General features: G+C 38.1%; 1 protein-coding gene across 2 annotated transcripts in view; it reads left to right on the top strand.

Annotated features, from left to right (window-relative positions):
* Window positions 1-22,521, top strand: part of LOC100767421 (ankyrin and armadillo repeat-containing protein) — a 62,261-nt gene that overhangs the window by 21,073 nt on the left and 18,667 nt on the right. The window contains exons 6-16 of one of the 2 annotated variants that reach the window (XM_027396829.2): window positions 450-669; window positions 1,141-1,179; window positions 2,521-2,722; window positions 4,023-4,231; window positions 7,807-7,911; window positions 10,992-11,233; window positions 12,275-12,443; window positions 16,188-16,429; window positions 16,604-16,757; window positions 16,831-16,992; window positions 21,157-21,263. In XM_027396829.2, the coding sequence (XP_027252630.1) occupies window positions 450-669; window positions 1,141-1,179; window positions 2,521-2,722; window positions 4,023-4,231; window positions 7,807-7,911; window positions 10,992-11,233; window positions 12,275-12,443; window positions 16,188-16,429; window positions 16,604-16,757; window positions 16,831-16,992; window positions 21,157-21,263 (1,851 nt within the window). The remainder of the gene's footprint in view (window positions 1-449; window positions 670-1,140; window positions 1,180-2,520; window positions 2,723-4,022; window positions 4,232-7,806; window positions 7,912-10,991; window positions 11,234-12,274; window positions 12,444-16,187; window positions 16,430-16,603; window positions 16,758-16,830; window positions 16,993-21,156; window positions 21,264-22,521) is intronic. The other variant, XM_027396830.2, reaches the window with a different exon arrangement.

Consider the following 22,521-nt stretch of genomic DNA (forward strand, 5'->3'; position numbering starts at 1 on the left):
AAGAACAACATGGTATTTTTACCTCTTCATCTGAGAACTAGAAAAAAAGAAAAGAAAAAGTCTCTCTCTAGCTATACTTCTCAAGTTTCTTGAGTTGTCCTTAAGTCAGAAGCAGGTAGTCTTCAGAATTTTCATTTGCCTTTAAAGTGTTTTAGGAAGTTATTAGTCCACTTAGTCTGCAAGGATGAAGCTACAGCTTCTAAAACAAAGGAAACAATCTTTCCAAGTGTATTTCCATGCTCTCGATGTCTTCTAGTTCGGCCAGTTTCAACATTGTCCAGAGAGAAGCTCTTCACTGGCCCCTATGACAATGTGGCAAAAGTCGTACCACACTCTGGTGACTCTGTTAATACATTCTGTGTTCCTTTCTTTCTCTTAAAGAAACCTTTACAATTATTTTTATAAAAACCATTTAAGAAAACTAATGCTGGCCTTTTAAAAACTTTTAGAGTATCCCATTTGGTATGAAGTCTGCTGTTGAAAGAGGTTTGTCTGCTGTTTTCCATACATTTAGCCGTAGAACCTCAAGCTCAACAATCAATGTTTCTGATGAAGCAGGCTATGCCATTTTCCACCACGCTGCCCTGCACAATCGGGTCTCTATCATATGTCAGCTGTGTAACGCCAACTTCAATGTCAACCAGAGACGCTTCATCATTTTCACCCCAGGTATCACTCAGTTTTTACATCTTGTTCAATACTGAATGAAACTAGTTCACATAAAGCAGAATTCAATGAGTTAACTATAGTGAGTAATCAGTTATCCGTTAAGTACTTTTTAATGTGGAAAAACTTTTGACAATTAAAATTTTTCCATTCATCCCTGTCCTTCTCAAATTTCCACTTGCTAATAAATAGGTATGTTTCACAGTATGAATAAATAACAAATGTTATGCTAAATCAATGCATTAGCCTAGCTACAAGCTTTTGTTACCTTTTGAAAGGCTGGGTTTCTAAGTCTGCTCTGACTTGGTTTTGGGTGTATGCAACATAACTACATGTCTCTGTCATAAATTGTACTCCCCATTGTCTGATGTAATATTTCTGTCTGTATCAATACCTTGTCATTTTGTTCTTTCTGACTAATTTAGAAAACTGCTATATATTGGTAATCACATGCCTATGAATTTTCTTTTTAAGCAGACTCATCCAAAGGGGATACAAAAAAAGAAAGAAACGGTAAGACATAAGTGCAATTTGTATATATGTGAAAAGATTATTGTATATGTTGAAACTTTTTTTGCTGAGTGTGAATGACACAAGTCTGTAATCCCAGCACATGGAAGATCAAAGCAGGAAATGGGGGTTAAGGTCATCTTTGGTTATGTGGGTGAATTCAAGACCAGTAAAGGCTGCATGAAAATAATTTTTCCACCCATGGTTATTGATATTCATGTTAGGTGTTCCTTTTTATAATATTTAACAGAGAATTTGCTGTGGTCTCCACTTGTTTTATAAATTTAGCTTCCAAAGTAGTTTTTGAAGCTTGTTTATATCAGTTACAAGCTGGGAATGTAACTCAGCTGGACGGTTCTTGCCTTCAAGCTCTGCATCCCAGTTCCACAAACAAGTTTATGATAGACATTCTGCCACCCAGTGGCAATAATGATATATGGGCTCTAAGGAATGATTAATTTCGGGTGAGGTCAAGGTTTTGAGATAAGCATTGGAATTGGAAAAAAATTCCTTGAGTTTTATACCTTTCTACACATTTGAGAGACCAACCATATACCCTTAGAGTCTATATAAACTAATTTAAGGAGAGTTCTTTCGTTTAAAAAAACACAACCACCTACTTTAAAAGACCAAATTGGCAAAGGCAGAGAGGGACTAGGTACTTGAACTGGCTGCTTTGTGATGGAGGAACATTGTACGCACATGTGCACGCACGCACAAAATGCACACATACACACATGCACACACAATCTCCCACATGCTCACACGCACGCGTACACACACACACACACACACACACACACACACACACACACACACGTAAAATAAAATTTAAATCACCACCAGAGCAGGAACGAGGCTGTTTGAAGCCCCTGAATGACATTTAATGAAATTACTTCATTGTGAAATAGTTGAATTAAGTGTAAAATTAAAGCTTGATTTATCATGACTATTTTACATAGTTATTTAGTTTTTTAAAAAAGATGTAGTAAGATAGAGTGGCACACAGCATCAGCATCAGGGGGCTGAGGCCAATGGATTTCAAGTTTGAGGCTCTCCTGAGCTATCGTGAGTACCAGACCAACCTGAACTACACAGCAAGACCTTCAAAAAATAGATGCATATTTTCTTTGTTCATGAAAAGGCATGATCCCTTCATACATTCCAAGTTAATCAAAGAAATATAAGATTGCCCAAATAATTGTTTCAGTGCTTATTTTGGAGGATTTATATATTGTACAGCACTAAGCTGTGTGGTTGGGTTCATAAAGGCATGCTTATTTGTGATTTACTTGTTTTAGGAGTGCTAGCTCTCACTAATGAAGCAATTGTTGTCCGTCCCAGGTCCAACACCTCTACACCTGGCCTGTCAGGCTTGCTCCCTGGAATCGACTGTCTGTCTGCTCTGCTTCAAAGCCGATTACACACTTTCCGAGAAGAGAGGCTGGATGCCCATCCACTTCGCTGCTTTCTACGACAACATCTGCATCATCATTGTACTCTGCAGGAAGGATCCGAGCTTGCTAGAGGCCGAGGCCACAGCTGAGTGAGTTACTGAGCATCTGTGAGAGTGTAAACTTCTGCTTTCCTGACTCCCGTCAGGCATAATTGCTATAGGGACTTGCAAGGTAACAAAGCACTAATGCCCTCTCATCCTCTCTGGTCCTCATCTCCTCTTCCGGCTTAATCATAAAATTCACAAAGAGCAGAGCATCCACCTGCCTGTGTATGTCCCCTCCAGCAGGAAGTCCTGGGATTTCTTTAATTACTGTATCAATAATACAGCTTCACGGGTAGGTTTATTAGGCTAGCCACGTGACTAAGGTTGAGACCACTGCACTTGTCTCCTACATGATCAGCAGGTAACTACTTGTATCTAGAGGAGGACTACAGCAAAAAAGAAGAAGAGTTGGAAACAGGACACATGTCCCACAGCCTTCTGTTTCATAATTCTTCCAAAGAGCCACTTTTAGGGTGGGAGTGTGCATTCTTTCTAAGACTTGTCTAGGAATCTGAAGACCAGGCGATGGTTTTGATTCTCTGAGCCTGTTGTAGGGTTAATGTACTCTAAGGCTTCAAATGCTTTGTCTGTTAACCTACTTACTGGCTCAGCAGTTTGAAGGACACTGGGCTTCTCTTATTGCTCCTTACACATGACTTTCCCACCATAGTGTGAAATGGCAGCAGTTCCTGTGTCTCTTATCAGGCCTGCCTGATAGACAGGAGCAGAAGGATCGAGGGGAAGCAGTGGCCCACGCCTTTCTCTTCACAGAGCTGCCCATGCCTTCCTGTAACCCCACTCATTTGCAGTGTCGCACACATACCTCTGAGGGAAGACAGGAGATGGGAGGCTGAACCGAATAACCATTTACACAACCCAAAGATCTTCATTGTCTAAGACAACACACAGTCAGCTTTCACACTGTTAGTTCTTGCTACAATGAGGAAACTGGGATTTGAAATTGGATGTAAAATGTAAAAAAAAAAAAAAAAAAAAAAAAAAAAAGAAAAAATGTGTTTGGCGACTACCAGGTCTATTTGATGTTTGAAACGTGGGTTGATGATGCCCAATTGCCTGTCCACTAATTTGTAAAGCTGCTGGAAAGATTAGCTGGCAGTATATTTTAACTCTTGTCTGTAGTATCAACTTCCAAACACACGATAAGTCAAAATAATTGAGAAAGAGAATGGGTAGGCAGGGAGGTACATCTGTGGAGTGTAGGGAATGAGATGCTAAAGGAAGACAAGGTGATGGTATGAATTAGAGCTTCTTCAGTCATGCAACGAAAGTGAATGCGAGTCTGTACATGTGTTCAATACTGTTATAATGTGTTTTTGATTTTTAGAAATCAGTGTACTCCACTACTACTTGCCGCCACTTCAGGAGCATTGGACACTATTCAGTACCTGTTTTCTCTTGGTGCCAACTGGAGAAAAACAGATATTAAAGGAAATAATATCATTCATTTGTCAGTGCTCACATTTCATACAGAGGTACTCAAGTATATAATAGAATTGAATATCCCTGAACTTCCAGTTTGGAAAACTTTGGTAGGTGAGTATAGAACTTATGATTTCATTTTAAATAAGTGCTCTGATTATTCTATAATATCATTGATATGCTGAAATGGAATAGATGAAATAGAATGTGTATATTTAAAATTAAAGATCATGAAACAAAAATATATGAATTAAAACCAAAAATGGTACAGTTGTTAATGGGAACTATCTTTTTGTGTGGAAAAGTAGTTTGATTTCTAACTTAAAAATCAAAGATCCAAATGAGCTATATCTTACATAGTGATTATTTATTTTTATTTTCCAACTTTCTTAGAAGTGAGAAAATCATTTTCTCCATTAACATGGAGAAATATTCCATAATAAACCAAATTCAAAAAAAAGAAAGGAAAAAGAGGAAATGAAAATTTAAGCAGCAAAGGCTCCCTCCACTTTATTCCTTCTCATTCTAGAGGCAGCTTTAGAAAAGTCTTCCTTCACGTTTTGATGAATGTTTTATGCAAAATTTTGTGTTTAGTCTAGCCAGAAAAAAAAAAAAAAAAAAAAAAAACAAGGGTAAGGGTTACTCAGTCAATTGAATGTACACATCAAATTCACTCCTTCCACATTCCCCGTTACAAGCACATGAAAATTAAACAGCACAACAGCATTAGCAGTCAACATCCAAGAGAAAAATGGGAGGGCATGGCAGTGATAAACAAGATGGAACTAGGCAGGCGCCTCTTAGACCTAGCCTCCCAGAGAATCCCAAGCCAATGTTAGGAGAGTCGAGCAAGTCTCAAACTCATACCTCAGTCCTCACACAGCTGGAGCTGGGTTCTCCACGGGGTCTAGCCAAGAAAGGCCAGCAGGTGGTCAGGCTATCTTCTCAGTGAACAGAAGTGGGAAGGCCCACGGAGTAGAGAGAAGGGCAACCTGAATTTCAAGGATGACAGCAAAGGTGTGTTCAGGGTGAAGCTATTGGCCCAGCCTTAAGAAAAGGCATGACTCTGAGAGTGCCATTGAATCAGTGAAAACCAAGAAGATGAACCTCAAATAGGGAAAGATTACCTCCAGAAAAAATAATAGTGAGAAATGAGACACCATGAATCACTACAATGCCCAGATGAGAGTGATATTTGGATAGACAATGTATTCATTCAAGTAACAGCTGTAAATATGAGGAAGTTGCAGAGCAGCATTGAGCTAGTTCCCCATTTCCCATAACCTGAAGCCATAAACAAAGGCCAAGGCAGCACGGTGTATCAGTGTGTCAAACTACACAAATCTGTGGAACCCAGAATCGAAAGTACTGCTTCTAGAGAGATGAACCCAAAGTAACCGAGGGAGTGGGTACAAGGCCACAGTATTTTGCTGTATGTATTTTAGTGGCTTACAATTTTGAATCATTAGCATAAAATAAAAATTAAAGTAAAAAGAAAAGAGACGGAGAATGAGAACTGATGTTTTCCCAGTGGAGATGTTTGATTCTTTGGGCTGGGGAGATGGCTCAGTAAGTCACTTGTTGTGCACTTGAGACCTGAATCCAGATGCTAAGCACACAGATAACTCTGGGCATGGTAGCCTCTTTGTAATCCTAGTACTAGGGCTTACAAAATGGTTTGAAAATTTTCTTCAACTTTGTGCTTAATCTAGATAGAACTATTATAAAGATAAAGGTATTAGATCAATTTAATGCATACATGGAACTTTATTAATTCCCAAGACCCCACACAAAATTGCATGAAGATTAAATAATAACAGCAGCAGACAAACACTCAAGGAAAAACAAGGAGGACATGATGGCAATGAAAACAGGAGACAGGCTAGTCCCTGAAGCTCACTGGCCAGCCAGTCAAGCCAGTTGACAAGCTCAAGGTTCAATGGGAAACTCTGTCTCAAAAATTAAGGTAGAGAAGTAATAGTGAAAGGCAGCCACTGCTGACCTCTGAACCCCCACCCCAGTAAAAATGTCCATTCATGTACACACACAAACACCATATACACATATGTGTGTACATACACACACAAAATGCACATGAGTGCACACACACGAAAAACCCATTCACACAAACACCACACACACACACACACACACACACACACACACACACACACACACTTTAAAAAATGATGTCCAATTGTTCAGAATTGGCTGGTTATCAATCTCAGCACATGTTAAGCAGTGAGCACATCAACCCAAAGAGCTATTGGGAAATGCCTTGGTGTTTATTTTTATGTCATTGTGTCATTGTGAGGATCAACTTATTATAGACTTCCATTACAAATACTTGCAAGTCTGGCTCCTAAAAAGGATGACTAATGGCATGGATAACTTGCAGGGGTCACTACTTGCAGTAGCTGTGATTATAAAGTCCTGGTAATTACTTGATGATGACATCAGTAGAATAATAGAGTAAGCATGGTGCTTCTGCTCTGCCTCAAGCCTTGACATAGTTCTCTCACTTTACACTGCCTGTTTCCACTAGGAACAAAATTCACCTAATTAGAAGCAACTTAATTAGCCTTTAGAGTAGAAACTGAAATTTAAAACACAGCAGTCTAAGTGAGGGCTGGGACAGCGCTGAGAAGAGGGAGGCCAGAGAAAGAGGTGAAGGAAGGATTCAGCCCATGTTTTCCCACACCACAGACATTGTCTAGAAACATACATAACACTTCATTTTTTTGTTTGGAGTTCAAATTCAAGCTCAGTTTTTGAAAGTCATATTAATTATTTTCAGGAAATGTACAAAGAATCTCTAATTTAATGGCTATTAAAATGTTGTTGATCATGTAGTTTATTTTGCCATTCTTAAAATCTCCTACTCAAATTTTATTAAAAACTAATGGTAGACGCATGAGAAATGTATTGCTTTTCTAGTGAATTTGAGCTGTGTTTCTAGACAATGATAGTCATTCAGACCAAAGAAATAATTTTAGAATTTTTTTCAGTAAGTATATATATACTATAAATTATGGAGATCTTGGACATATTGTGTTGGCTTCTGTTACTGTTACAAATGCCCAAGAGAGCACTTTATATGTGCTCACAGGATCGACTGTGATGAAGTAATAACAGGTATTACATGAGCCAGTGGCAGAGGCCCATGGCCTGTTTTCCTCATGAGAAGTACATAAAAACAGAGAGACAGAATCCCCAATCCCCTTCAAGGATGCTTCCCCCAGTGATCTCTAACCTCCCACTAAGTCCCACCTTTTAACAGTCCCATCACCTTCCGATAGCACCAAGGTAGTGACTAAACCATGAAGATGGGGCCTTAACAACCACTCCAGATCCAAGCTAGCCCATGGTAATCTACCCAGCACCAAGCTAGTAACTAAATCATGAAGATGGCTTTTGATGACCAGTCCAGATCCAAGCTAGTCTATGGTGATCTACCCAGAACCAAGCTAGTGACTAAATCATGAAGATGGCCTTTGATGACCAGTCCAGATCCAAGCTAGCCCATGACGATCTATCCAGCACTGCAGAGGACCACAGACAGAGGAATTTAGCAGCTGATGATGGGATGATCTCAACTCTTAGGTTCACTTTACCTATATGAAAACAAACGCCATTCCATTGCCTCTACTGTGAATTACAGTTGTCTTTTTCTGTTGAATATTTATCAGAAATGTTGCAGTGTGAAAGCTTCAAGCGAAGGATGATGGCTGTCATGTCCTTAGAAGTGATTTGCTTAGCAAATGACCAATACTGGAAATGTATTTTGGATGCAGGTGATACAAAATATATTAACTGTCTTTTTCTTGTCATATTTTAAGTAAAGCTATATTATATTCAGGTTAATCATTTTAATATAGTGTATTATATATAATGCATGTATATTAATATAGACATACATATTCTGGGATCAGATTCAAAGCACATACTATACCACTAAATTTGTGTGTGTGTGTGTGTGTGTGTGTGTGTGTGTGTGTGTGTGTGTGTGTGTGTGTAAACATGTGTATGTTTGTGGGTGCCTGTGTATGCATATGTGTGTGTGTGTGTTTCAAGACAGGTTCACACATATAACGCAGGCTGACCTTGAACTTGTAATCCCCTTGTCTTAGCCTTTTTTCTTAGTAATTGATTTATTATTTTAAAATTCATTTTATATTCCAACCACAGTTCTCCTTCTCACTCCTCCTCTGCCGCCATCCCCCCTGCATCTCCCCAGCCCATCCCCAGTCCATTCCTCCTCACGGGTAAGGGCTCCCATGAAGAGTCAACAAAATCTGGCACAATAGGATGGGGCAGGGTCAGGCCCCTCTCCCATGCACTAAGGTGCCTCAGCCTTTTTTTTTAATTTAAAATTTATACAATATATTTGATCATGTTTTTCTCCTCAACATTTCTCAGATCCTCCCCACCTCCCCACCCACACAACTTTATATTTTTGATCTCTCTATAAACTAACAAAACTAAAACCCAAGGAACAAAAACAAATCAAAAAATGAAACCCACACAAAAGCATAAATCAAAACAAACAGGCAAAAGCCTGATAAGACAACAGAATCAAAACAAAGCAAAAGGAAACAAAAAGTCCAAAAAATACCACAGAGATTTTTTTTTTCTTCCTGTGTTGGCCAGCTACTCCTGGGCCTGATATACCTATTAATACTCCACTGGAGAAACCGATTTTTCCCTTTGCCAGTGGGTGCCAAATTCAGATGGCTTCTTGCTTAGGGATGGTTGGTTCTTACAGTCTTCCCCCGCCCACACCTTTTTTATGTAGATCCCTGAGCCTTTAGAGGAGGGGTTTGATGGAGACATCCCATTTAGGGCTGAATGCTCTAAAATCTCTCACTCTTTGCACACTGTCCAGTTGTGGGTATCTGTGCTAATTCTAATCTACCCTGAGAAGAAGCTTTCTGATGTGGGTTGAGTAAGGCACTGATATATGAGAACGTCATTAGGAGTCATTTTATTGTTATGTGGGTTTAGCAGAAGAATAATGCTAGGTTTCCCCTAAGGTCCATGACCTATCTAGTCTCAGGGTCTTGGCTTCTTTGGCAGTGTCAATTGTGAATTCCATTGCCTTACAGCTTTTGAGAACTGGGTTTACAAGTATGTGCAGTCAAATTTACTCTAAAATATTGTTTTAACTATAAAGGGTACTTTTTTAGTTGATTTTGAGCTTTTTTCTTTTCTCTGAGATCACTTATCAACTTTATATTTTTTCATGTGAAAGCTGCACATGCTCAAAAAACTTTGTACATTTTTAGAGGAGCTCTATTTCTCTAAAAATTTAAATTTAAGAAGTAATAAGGAACTCTAGTGTGCTAGTTCTTCTAGTATAATATTTGCTTGTTCCAGTTTAATATCGATTGTGATAACCTTACCCTGACCCAAAAAAAAAAAACCATAAGGGAGAAAGTATTTATTTCAGCTTATAATTCCAAGTTACAATCTAAGATGTAGGGACCCGAATCAGCTAGTCACGTACATCCACATTTAGGAGCAGAGCACAACGAATGCATGCATGCATGCTGCCTCATGCTCAGCCCACTTTCTAAACTTACAGTCTAGGCTCCCCTGCCTGGGTCATGGTGCCACCCACAGTAGATGAGTTCGCACAACAGCTAACATTAGTAATTAACCCAGCCCCCCCCCCCCCGTATGCTCAGAGGTCAACCTATCCAGACAGTCCTTCACTCCTGTTAAGAGGCTCTCCTGTTAAGTGCAACCACCACAGTACTGCTATGAGTACTTTCTGACAAATTATTCCAGTTCTACACTTGCGCAATTTATTTCTTAAACTGAAAACTAGAAGACAGTGTCAGGCCGGGTTTGCAAGTAGTTTGCATTTAGAAATTACATTAATTGCATGGTTTCTCTGGCCCAGTTTCTGCACTAATCAAACGGATCAACCACGTAGACTTGTTCTGAGAACAGTACCATCCACTGTCACTTTCTGAAATGATGGGGATGTCTGAGCTATCCAGCATGGTATCTACCTCCCCAATGTGCATATTGAGGCACATACAACATCTCCTGAATATTGATGAACGAACAAGCTTAAATTTGCTAAATGCATTAAAAACAAGTTTGGAAAAGCTGTATGTGCCCCAAAAGTCAGCAATAGATAGTTTCATTTCAGGTAGATAAATAAATGAGCCGCAGTTATACTCTTATTTTTCATAACTTTGTGTATCTTCTATGGGGTGGTTTCTTATCAACTGACTGACATAAACCTAACATGCATTCAGCTAAAGCCAAGTTTTCTATTTTTACCATGCCCAATGGCTAATTATAATACATGAGGCTACTGGTACATTTTACTAGGTAGCACTTTTTTTTTTTTTTTTACTTTTTGGTTTAAGGTAATGTATGATAACATATTCATATAACTAAAGAGTTACTGCCACACCAAGACAAGTCAGTACCCAGAGCAGAACTTTACCAATCAATACCTCAAAGCCTATCAGTTGGGCATGATGATGTACACCTTGATCCCAGCCCTTGGGAAGCTGAGGCAGGAAGATGGTGAACGGCATAGTGAGTTTCTCTCTACATAACAAATTATCAATTCTGTGGGCCAAAAACTGCTGGTTTTAAGATGGTTTTATATTTCCTAATATAAAGTGTATGATTGAGTGCTCCATGAAGTTAAATATGCAAAGAGCAAAAGCCACTGTCTTGGAAATAAGACAAAATTATTCCCATATCACTTCAAGTGGTTACTCGATATTTGGTAGAACTGTCTGTCATTATTTATATTGCCATACCATGAACATTATTTCAATACTGTTAGGATAAATCCACTCTAAATGAATTTGCAAAGTGAGTGCTCATTTTACTCTTATCTTTACAGGTGCCATTCCTGCCTTAATCAATCTATTAAAGTATCCCAAAATAAAACTGCAGTGTAAAACTGTTGGGTTGCTGAGTAATATCTCAACCCACGTAAGTGTGGTGCATGCTTTGGTGGAGGGAGGAGGCATTCCTGCTTTGATCAACCTGCTGGGATCTGACGAACCCGAACTACATTCTCGATGTGCTGTCATTCTCTATGATATCGCCATGAATGAAAACAAGGATGTTATTGCCCAATATGTGAGTACTGTTTTATCAAACATCACTTCGACTGGCTAGATGTTAGAAAGATAGAGATCTACGTTGTTACAGAGCAACACACTCCTAGGGCTGATTAGCTAAAGCAGAGAGTGTGTCCGAAAAACACTTGAGTAAGCAGTGGGCATTTAGGCGAGTGCAGGTCTGTGGCCCAGCCAGCCCAGGGGGCCTACTGCTCAGCACTGATAAATTCAGATATGAGTAGCCTTGAGAAGAAGAGTATTTCTCATAGTATACACTGGTTGTTTCTTGTTTATCTGAAGATATTAGTTCTGTCTGAGAAATATATCCCAATTGTGTACCAGAAAAATTAGAAGAAAATTTCTTTTGGCTATGCTCTATTTCCTCAAACAAAACCTACCCTGTTGTGTCCACTAATGTTTTAGAATCTTCCTTTAGATGTTTACAAATGAAGTGAAGCTACTTGATAGAAGTTTCTTCAGTTTCATAAAGTTGTTTCTTCAATGTGAATTGAACCATCTACATTATAAAATGTACCTTTCTGCTCTTTGCCTTGGATCCCTCGTGGTGGAAAACCATAGTCTCTGTTTTCTTTGTGCTCTTCTATTTGCCTTTGTACATTTTTTTCAAACTTCTCTGAAAAGCTTTACTTACTGTGTCTAGTATCAATCCTTTAGAAAATATATTGGAAATACAGTTATACCCAAGTTGAATTTCAGTTACTCAGTTTTATCTATTTAAATCTCATATTAATTGATTCTGGCAATTAGCCAGAATTAGGGTAAAATTTCTCTATGTATGCAATATGCTTAGGCTGTGCCGTGACATTCCACTTTTTTGAGTCAGAAATGAGTATTTAGATGTTTTTCTTAGTTCTGCCATATTATTGTATAATTCTTTCTGGATAAGAATAAGACACTCAGGTGTCTTAACTTACTAGACACTTTTGTTTACAAACATGTTCTCTACTAAATAAGGATGTGTTTACAGAATGATTACAGACTTCTAAACAAAATTGCATGAGTCTTTGGTGAATTCACGTTCCGTTTTGTTTCTTTTTAGAATGGAATCCCAGCTCTGATAAACCTCCTGAACCTAGACATGGAAAGTGTGTTGGTGAATGTGATGAACTGTATCCGAGTGTTATGTATGGGGAATGAAGGCAACCAGAGAGCAATGGTAGACCACAATGGCATCCAGTACCTCATCCGGTTCCTGAGTTCTGATTCTGGTGAGCCTCACCTGTCAGTTTAAAAGTGACCAGATTTCCCAGATGAAGCAAGCATGATCTTGATTTATCTAGGAACAAATATTTTGGATTTATCTTTGACTGGATCTCTGCACATAATATAACCCAAATATCTGGAAAACTCAAAAGTGCCAAGTTGATACAAATAATTGACTCTCAAAAGTATACTAATGCTAACATGTTTAACTAGACATTTGCATAAATAAAATTTAAGCATGAATAATAAAAATAGAGTAAATAATATGTTTGAGGAGGACATTTCATCTTGTATGAATAAATATTTATTTTGATCATTGGTAGCTATTTTGCAATGTACACCAAGAGCTTCAGATTTACTCTTCTATATCCGATATCAAAATTCAAGGCAATCAGCAGTCATTAAGCCAGATACCTGCTTCTAAAATGCACCTCACCAGGAGCCCCAAGAAGTACCAGGCAGCTTCTGCAGCAGCTGCTAATGATCTCCTGTGTTCCATAACAACACTCCCATCCTAGTGAGCATACGCGGCAGTATGAGCATTACATTTTTAAGGAGAACATGGGTACAGATGTGTCCCTTTTTGTTCCTGCTCAGTTTGTCATCTGTCTTTCTGCCCCAGTTCATCATATGTGAGTACAGAATAAATACAAAATAAAAAACATGGGTTAAAAGATAAGTCAGGGATAAGGACAAGGGGAATTCTGCAGAGAGCCTACATTATTTTAGAATTTCAGTTTAAGCCATTATCATCTTCTAAGAATCAGTTTCATATAGCAAAGACACTTAAAGTTCCCTTCCAGCCCCTGAGTTTTCTGTTACAAGTTTTTCTACACCACTAACTATGCTCTACTGGCTACTTGAGGAGCAGCACAGAGGGGCAGCCTTTATGCACAGTTTAACCATGTCAATTTTGTTTCTAATCCTTCATCTTACTTTGTTTGTGCCATTAATTGAAACTTAAAGTAAGAGACTAGCTCTTTTTTTGTTTCCCTGTCTGTTCTAGATACTATAAAAAGCCGTAATTATAACAGTAACTTAAGTAAATGAGTTCACAACAAGTAATAGAAATAAATATTTAAAATAAGTCCTTTGTAGATTTAACACCTAAATAAAAGCATTGTTTCCCTACACTGGAGTTTCTATTATTCTCTTACTTTAAGGAGTATGAAGCATTTACATTTAAGATTTTAATTATTTTTCACTCTGCATAAATTGTACATATAACACCAGGCATTGGTGACACACGCCTTTAATCCCAGCACTTGGGAGGCAGAGGCAGGTTGATGTCTGTGAGTTTGAGGCCAGCCTGGTCTAAAAACAAAACAAAACAAAAAAACATTAAAATTCCATCCATTGTCAGGCGTTGATGGTGCACGCCTTTAATCCCAGCACTTGGGAGGCAGAGGCAGGCAGATCTCTGTGAGTTCGAGGCCAGCCTGGTCTCCAGAGCGGGTGCCAGGATAGGGTCCAATGCTACACAGAGAAACCCTGTCTCGAAAAAAAATTTGCATATAACTTCAGCATCTTGACAACTAATTCTCCTTGCTATGGGCCAGGTGGCTCAGCCATAGAATATTAAGAAAATAGCATCAAAGTAGGTTCGTGGCTTTTATCTGTGTTACTTTGCTTTTTGAGAAAGGAATATCAGTTTGGCAAACTAATGTTTTATGAAAATTTTAAGAGTTTTTCAGGAAAAAATTTATGTTTCTTCTCAATTGGTGGCAAATCTTGATGAAGATCTTATTATTATTATTATTATTATTATTATTATTATTATTATTATTACTGGGTAGACCACCCTAGCCTAGAACTCACAGAGATCCAGCTGCCTCTGCCTCCCATGTGCTGGGATTAAAGGTGTGTCCAGTTTATTTACACAATATTAAAGTGCAGTTTTCTTTTCGTTAGAAGCAAGGCAGTAATGACAACTAAGCAGTATAGCAACTAAACTGTGGAATCAAAATTAACATCACTAATGAAAATAACTGAACATCATTTAACACCACATAAACTAGCATCAAAGAATATATCACTTTTTAATTGTTTTGGATAGAGATGCATATCTTGAATCATGAGAAACATTAAACAAACCTTAACTGAGCTTTAAAATAAATGATGAGTATTCACTTAAAAAGTCTAAATCACAAAAGTAACAGAAAGACAAAAGAACTTTTGTAGATTACAGGATCTATAGAGACATCATAAATGAAATGCATGCTCTCGACACTGAGAGAGAAAAGTGTCATAGAGGACATTACAGGGTAGCAGACATAATATTATGAAAGTATTGCATCTACTGATTGATTATCTATATATCTACACATAATCTCAAATATATGTGGGTCCCTGAATACATTGTGGGTGGCAGCAAAGTCGCCCACAAAGAGGCAAGAAGAAAAACTCAGTTCAGCCTGACTTGGTCAACCAGACTGGATCAAACTTCAGGGAGTCTGACACCAGACAAGTTTATTGCCAGCACACTTAAACATAGTACAATTTGGGGGGAGGAATTTCCTGGTGTAATACAATCCTCAGTGCACAAGGAGGCATAATTCCATTGAAACTCAACTAAACAGTTCGTGTGATTTCTTCCAAGAAGATGGGTTCTAGAGATAGTTATTTTGGCTATTAACACCTTCAGTCCTGGTTGTGGGAACCTAATATAGTCTGGCCCTACAGATAATGCAGATCGTCAGGCAGTTAGTCACCTCCACTTCTTAATCTCCTTTGGAAAGACAATCCAGTGTGCTTAACATTTCTGGTTTCCCTGGTTATCCATGGGCACAAGGACCTTTGTGCTCCCAACAGAGATGTAGAAAACTAAATTGTAGTCTGGTATAGTGGTACACTCCTTCAGTCCCAGTATGGGAGAGACAGAGACAGATGGATCCTTGTGAGTTTGAGCCAAGTTTGGCCTATGTAGTGAGTTTCAAGCTAGCCAGAGAAGAATAAACAAACAAACAAACAGATAAATAAACTAAAACTAAGTTGTAGACAGATAAATATATAAAATCAATGTACTAATGAGTTAAATTTATGAATGCAGGTCAAGTATGTGAGTTCTCTCACTCATTCTTACAAGTGTTCTGTAAATTGTAACAACAAAATAAAATGAAATATCATCTTGTCTATCAAGTTTTATGTATTCATTTTAATGATAATATATGTATTCAAGAAGAAAAAGTCAAATTGATATGCCTGAGCTCTGGTTATGAAAGAATAAAATGCCACTGATTCTTTTAGAAAGCAATTTACTGAAATGTACAGAAATATTCCAGCAATTAAAGATGCTCAATGCTAAAGGAAAAAATGTATTGATAAATATCTACCTGTTCAGAAAATTTCTCCTGGAATTATTTAAAACGGCAAAAAGTTTGAAGCAACATCTATATTTAAAGTGTGAGTGGCTAATAAATTATAATATGACCATTGATGCAATATTTACAAGGCATTTGTGACTTTTATGTCCATAAAAGAATGGAGAAAATATTTTAAAGGTAAACAAAAATTCTAGATATTATACGTGTATTACAACTATATCAAATATGTCTATAATTATCTAAATATGCCCAAATATCCATATAAGAAGTAGTAGACAAAGTAAAATCTAAATGATCAATCTGGACAGTTTTTTTGTATTTTTGTTTTCTAAATTTTCTTTGAACTTATGAATCTGATTTTTGTCCTGCAGTGTGGTAGATTTACACTTTTGATGACTTGTTTACTTCCTCTCAACTCTTTTGAAGATATACTGAAGGCAGTGTCCTCAGCTACAATCGCTGAAGTTGGCCGTGACAATAGGGACGTGCAGGATGCTATAGCAATGGAAGGGGCCATTCCTCCCCTGGTAGATCTTTTTAAAGGGAAGCAGCTCAGTGTCCAAGTGAAAGGTGCGATGGCTGTGGAATCCTTGGCAAACTACAACCCTTTAATCCAGAAGGCATTTCTGAAAAGAAACTTAACTAAAGATCTCCTAAAACTACTAAAGGTAGGGATTTGATCATTCCCCTTCCAACTGCTTAGTTGATTTACTTCATTTTGGATTTTACATGGAGATTGGAAAATCAAACCAAATTCCAGAATGCACACTTTATAAAAATATATATCCCTAATGTGTTCAGAACATGTTCACTGAATGAATGGCATGTTTTTGTCTTAATAGGCCTTTCAACTAAATGTTAAGGAGCAAGGAGCCGTAGCACTTTGGGCCTTGGCAGGACAAACTCTGAAACAACAGAAGTATATGGCAGAACAGATTGGATATAACTTTATAATAAACATGCTTTTGTCTCCATCAGCTAAGATGCAGTATGTAGGTAAGTTACTCTCTATACATACTGCTGGTGTAGATGCTGAAGTCCATACCCACCTCTTACTGTTCTTTACCAGGAGGTGAGGCAGTCATTGCTCTCAGCAAGGACAGCAAGATCCATCAAAACCAAATATGTGAAGGGAACGGCATTGCACCTCTGGTTCGCTTACTGAGAATTAATAAGATAGCTGAAGGCACACTCCTGAGTGTCATCAGAGCAGTGGGATCCATTTGTGTTGGTTTGTATGCAGTCTCGCTTTTTAAATTACTATGAGAAAAGTAAGTCTTAGGTAGAGAAGTAAAAAATTTGTTTCTTTACCTCTGTTTACACCATGAAAGACCTCTAAGAAAGACCTTGGTGAATTAAAGTAGTGACATTAAGAATTTCTCATCTGCCTTGCTCTTGAATTCTGAGTAGAATAGAAAATGAAGACAACAAACACTGACTACTTTGAACTAAAAGAATCCCATGTAAAAGAATTTTTTAATGTCAAGAGCCATAAATTTAAGATTAACATTCAATTGCATTTTTCCAATTCTTGTTTATTTATATAAATAATAGTTTATAGAAAGTGGCCTTTGTTGCAAAAGAATTGACTTATTGGGTTCATGAAAAAATTGCAGAAGTTTTCGTGATTGATCTACCAATAACATTTGGGTTCTTTGCTGACCCTGCTGAATTTAGGGTAGAGGCTGAGGACTATTTATTGAAAACAAGAGAAAAGAGGCTTTCTGTGCAAGGAGCAGACATGTCTTACTCTTATGAAAAGCCTTATGTTACTAAAAAAAACCTTAAATGCCATATTCTGTAGGTTTATGAAGTGTTTGAAGATCACCTTTCTATCTAAAATATATCTCTGACCTTGAAAACAGCTAACATGACTACACATTTGATTTTTACAGATGACTAATTACTAACTTGTATTTCTTAAATATCCTAAATAGCTTGTAATAACTTTCAAGAACTGGAAATTTGCATTACATTGTTAAATGAGCTGCATAGGTACAATACCTTAAACAAAAGTAGAAACATATAGAGAGTATGTTCTAACAAAATAACCTTGAACTTGTATCAATATGTTAAAATCCAGACCAATGTAAAATATGTTAGACTATACCCCCTTTTCTTTTCAGAATGAGATCCTTGAGTCTAACCTTCTTTGTTTAGATTTTTTTTTTTAACCATGACTAGTAACAACTTGGAACTAACTTCCATAAATGATGACAAACATTCATAACCCATCGAACAACCAAAACCACCCTCCTCATTTTTTAGGAATATGGGTGTTGTGCTTTCTAGTCTGTTTCCTGTTGTATGGAGGTGACAGCATCTTTAGGGGACCCTGAGAAAATAGGGATAATGGTCAAGCCCTGGGAGAGCTAGCTGTATTATTTTTTTTGTTTAGTCTCTGAGATGGGAAAGTGTAGAGCTTATCTGAAGTCCTGGCTAGACTAGTTTGTGAGGCTGGACCATCTCAACTAGCAGCTTTGAAGTTGTTCTGGATGCAGAATTTTGAGGAAACTGCAATAGAGGCATTATGAGAGGCTGGATCATCTGGCTACTTGGGTGTCTGGTTCTTTTGTTCTGAAAACACATACACTTTTTAAAAATTTTTTTTTTTTATTTTTAGAGGCACTCATATTTACATATCCATCCCCCCATTCCCACGCCCTTCCATCCTCCCATGTTCCCCAACAACCCCCCCAACCCACCCATCTCCTACCCAGGGATGGTGAGGCCCTCGATGGGGGACTGTCAACGTCTGTCATACAACTGTGGGAGAGGGCCTAGGCCCTCCTTGCACATAAGCTTTTAAAGGTAATATATACATCTATATTAACACAAATATGGAATTGTGATATGTATAAGTCAGCTAATGATGTTTCTTGTTTTGTGCTTGAGCAGGTAAAAGGCACCTGTTAACTTTATAAGCTTGTTTGGACTGTATAATGAAACCTCTACTCATGCCATACAAAAGGATGGCATGTAGTTAAGTAATAAGCCATGAGGTCTCCGTAGCCAACAAGATTTATGTCTCATCCAGTCTCAGAACTGTTCCTATGCAGAGGGATCAGTGTAAATGTCATCTGTCCTGTTGTCTTTATTTTCTTCCTCCCTCATGTCTGTAGCCAAGATCCTCAGGTGTTTGTCCCTAATCAAATCTGATGACTATCAACTTTGAAGGAATCCATAGCTTTTTGTTTCCTATAGAAACAAAGGCATAACCTCTCCCCCAATGCAACACATTTCCCAACTTCCATTCTGAAGCCAAGACATCTCTGAAGTATATAGGCTGGTTTAATTCAGTAGCCTCTTCCATAATCCAGTGTCTTTCAGCAGCTGCCATTCACGCATCAGATTTCAAAAAATCCAAAGTCAACAAAGCAACAAGATTCCCTGTGTATTTCCCATCTTCACATGGCTTATTCTTTTTATATTACTTTATTTTTTCTTTAAATACCTTATTATTTTAAGCTATTTTTTCTATGGCTGTGTATACCCATTTTTACTGTATCTGCTTAAAGGTTTTCTCAGTCTGGACTGCTTTACTGTGTGACTGCAGCCTTCTCTGACTGTGTGATCCAAACTATAAATCCCACTGTACAATTCTGCATGTGGTACTGGCTAGGGCAAGCCCACACACAGTGGCTGGGAACTGCATTGCTGTACACCGTGGCCCACCTGAGACACTGTGGGACTAGGAAGCTGCATCTGATTCCCTGTTTTCATATTTGAAACTTTTTTTAAAGCTTTCTCAGGTCCTATGTGGAAATTTGTGCTTCTGAAATGGACACCATAGGTAGCAAGCTTTCTCGTTCTAACTGCCAGCCTGCAAATGATGACATAGAGACTTATTACAAAAGCTTGTCCTTTAGCTTAGACTTGTCTCAACTAGCTCTTATAACTTAAATTAATCCATTTATATTAATCTACATTCTGTCACATGGCATTAGCTCTCTTCCATCTTGCACCTCCTGTTTCTTCTCTGTGTCTGACTGGCGATTCTACTGTCCTTCTTCTCAGAGACCTCTCTGTCCCAGAAGTCCCACCTAACCTCTTCCTGCCTAGCAATTGGCCATTCAACCCTTTATTAAACCAATCAGAAGGCACCTTGGCAAAGACACATCTTCACCATGTATACAAACATTCCACAGCACGCGTTCGTTTGTGTGTGTGTGTGTGTGTGTGTGTGTGTGTGTGTGTGTGTGTGTGTGTGTCTGTGTTTGATCATTCCTGCAACAACAACTGTCCTTTTTTGTTTTTTATTTTTTATATATTTGAATTACAAACAAGATTGAATTACATGACAATCCCAGTTCCCTTCTCCCTCCCCTCCTCCCCTACCACCCCTTCAACTAAAATCGTACCTATCATATGACCTTTCTTCTAATCTACACCTGACTCAACCTTTCTGCTCCCTCATGATCTCTGCATCCTTCCTTTTCTTCCCTTCTCATTCTCATAGCTTCCTCCCCCCTCTTCCTATGTTCTCAATTTGCTCAGGGGATGGTGACCCTTTCCCCTTCTCCAGGGGACAAAGTTTGTCTCTTTTAGGGTCTTCCTTGTTTCTCTGGCAGTGTGGATTGTAGGATGCTAATCCCTTACTCTATGTCTAAAATCCACATATGAGTGAGTACATGTCATGTTTGTCTTTTTAACAACTGTCCTTCTATGGGGGTGGTGAAGGAGATAAAATAAATTGATTAAATAGGTGTTGCTCATTCTATTCCCCATAGTTAATTTAAACTTTCAAATATGTGGGTGGCTCTTCATCACTATTCAGAGATGCCTAAACTTGTATTTTATTTAAGTACATAACTTCACTCTATTTGTATCTATATAGTGTACATAATACTATATTTATACTATATTTAAGTATATAAACCTACTATCCATATAATGGCACTCCTTGGCAAAACAAAATTAAATTGTTTATGTATATTCACAAAACTGAGATTGAGTTTTCTCCTGATGTTACATTGCAACTTAAAATATAGAATGTTGTAAAGGAAGACAGTGTTTATATTTTAGTATATGCAATTTATGAAAGCTAGAAATTTTAACTTAGTGGTTAGTCATTTTTGTAGATAAACAAACTTGAGTACCAGAATGTAATATTTTTAACCAATGATGCTTTAGTAATGTAGCACTTTTCAAATTTATGTGCTGTGTCCCTTGTTATAAAACCAACTATAATTCTAATAATGAATTTCCATGTTCATCCTGCCCTTTAAAAAAGTCAAAGGAAGTATTAAAATAGTATCAATATACTATGTTTTTAAAATTTGTTAGCCAGTTTACTTTATGATAGTTTATCAACCAATATCAAGCTAAGTTTGACTCTCTAATTTACAAAAATAGAACAAAAACATGACGTCATTGACCTATGAGAACTTTACAGGTGTGGCCCACACGAGTAATCCCTTGAGTCAACAGTATGTTGTGGAGGAGAATGCCTTACCTGTACTTATTCAATTACTAAGAACTCACCCTTCACTTAACATTAAGGTATGGATTAAAGTTTTAAATGCTTTCTGAAATGTTAAATGTAGTATATACAACAGTTTTAAGAATAATTTGTATCTTTTGTGGGGTTGTTTTGGGGGGCTAGTTTTTTGAGACAGAAAAAAGTCCAGTGTCTGTGTAAAATATAGACAGGACGTTCCCAGCAGTCTTCATAGGAGCCACAGCCACAGTAACTCAGTTTGCTGTTGTCTTTGGGGACTCTGGCTTACAATCTGACAGATTCCAGAACTAAAATTTTGAGAAGCTAAACAATTGAGATTCACGTTCCTGAGCTATAATACACTTGTCACAGTTCATTTTCCTACTTGAGGAATTTTTAAGCACTATTCTAAATATTATCTGGTCCTTCAAATATGCATGTCCCATTCTGAGCTGGTCACAGAAAGCTCAGCTAATTAGCCCAAGACATGCCTCTGCCCAGCTCAGAAGTCTTTTCAAAAAATGTATTCCCGAGTTCTGTTAGGTGGATGTCCAAGAGCAAAGGTGCCATAGAGTTGTTTCCTTGGAGTCATACCCTGGGGTGTGTTTGCATCATGACTTTCACCCCACCTGTAGTTACTCCATTGCTTGCTTTCTTGCCACTACAAACAGAAAGGGTCCTCTACCAGTCAAAAGACAGTTTTCTATGTCACTAGTTGTATTGTGTATCAAACTGATAGCAATCTGCTGACCAGCTCTTGCCTATACCACTAACTGTCCATTGTGATCCCACCACATCTCAGTATCACCCACACTCTTTACTGTTTGGAAACTGTCTTCATCTGGGGCTGACACCTTTCTGATCTTTGTATTCATAGTGAAGAATTTTTAGGAGGCTGACAGATTAGCCTGACGAAGGCTTTCCTGTGTCCTGAATTTATTCCCCAGTAAATACAGTTTCCATGCTTCTTTCTAAAATTGATAAGAGTTCTGCCACAGCTGCTAAAAACCTCATTGCTCAGTGTAAAGGAGGAGTTAAACTTTTCTTGACCTGGCTGCCACAGCCAATGAAGTTGGCCATACCTGTCACTTAATTCACGAAATGACCAGTGGCTTCTGACCAGTTGTGGCTTTCCTCTGGTCTTCCCGGCCATCCCCTCATAGTCTCCTGCTGACCCTAACCTCCATGGCTGCTCCCTGTCCCTCTTCCTTCCATCTCTCCTCTGTGTGTCTCTCCCCTCCACTCCTTCCTCTCTCCTTCCCTTTTCTCTCTTTTTGAGAGAGAGTCCCATTTTATAGCACTAGTTGCCTTCTCCAGCTG

This window comes from Cricetulus griseus, chromosome 2 (genome assembly GCF_003668045.3).
Source record: "Cricetulus griseus strain 17A/GY chromosome 2, alternate assembly CriGri-PICRH-1.0, whole genome shotgun sequence".
Lineage (NCBI taxonomy): Eukaryota > Metazoa > Chordata > Mammalia > Rodentia > Cricetidae > Cricetulus > Cricetulus griseus.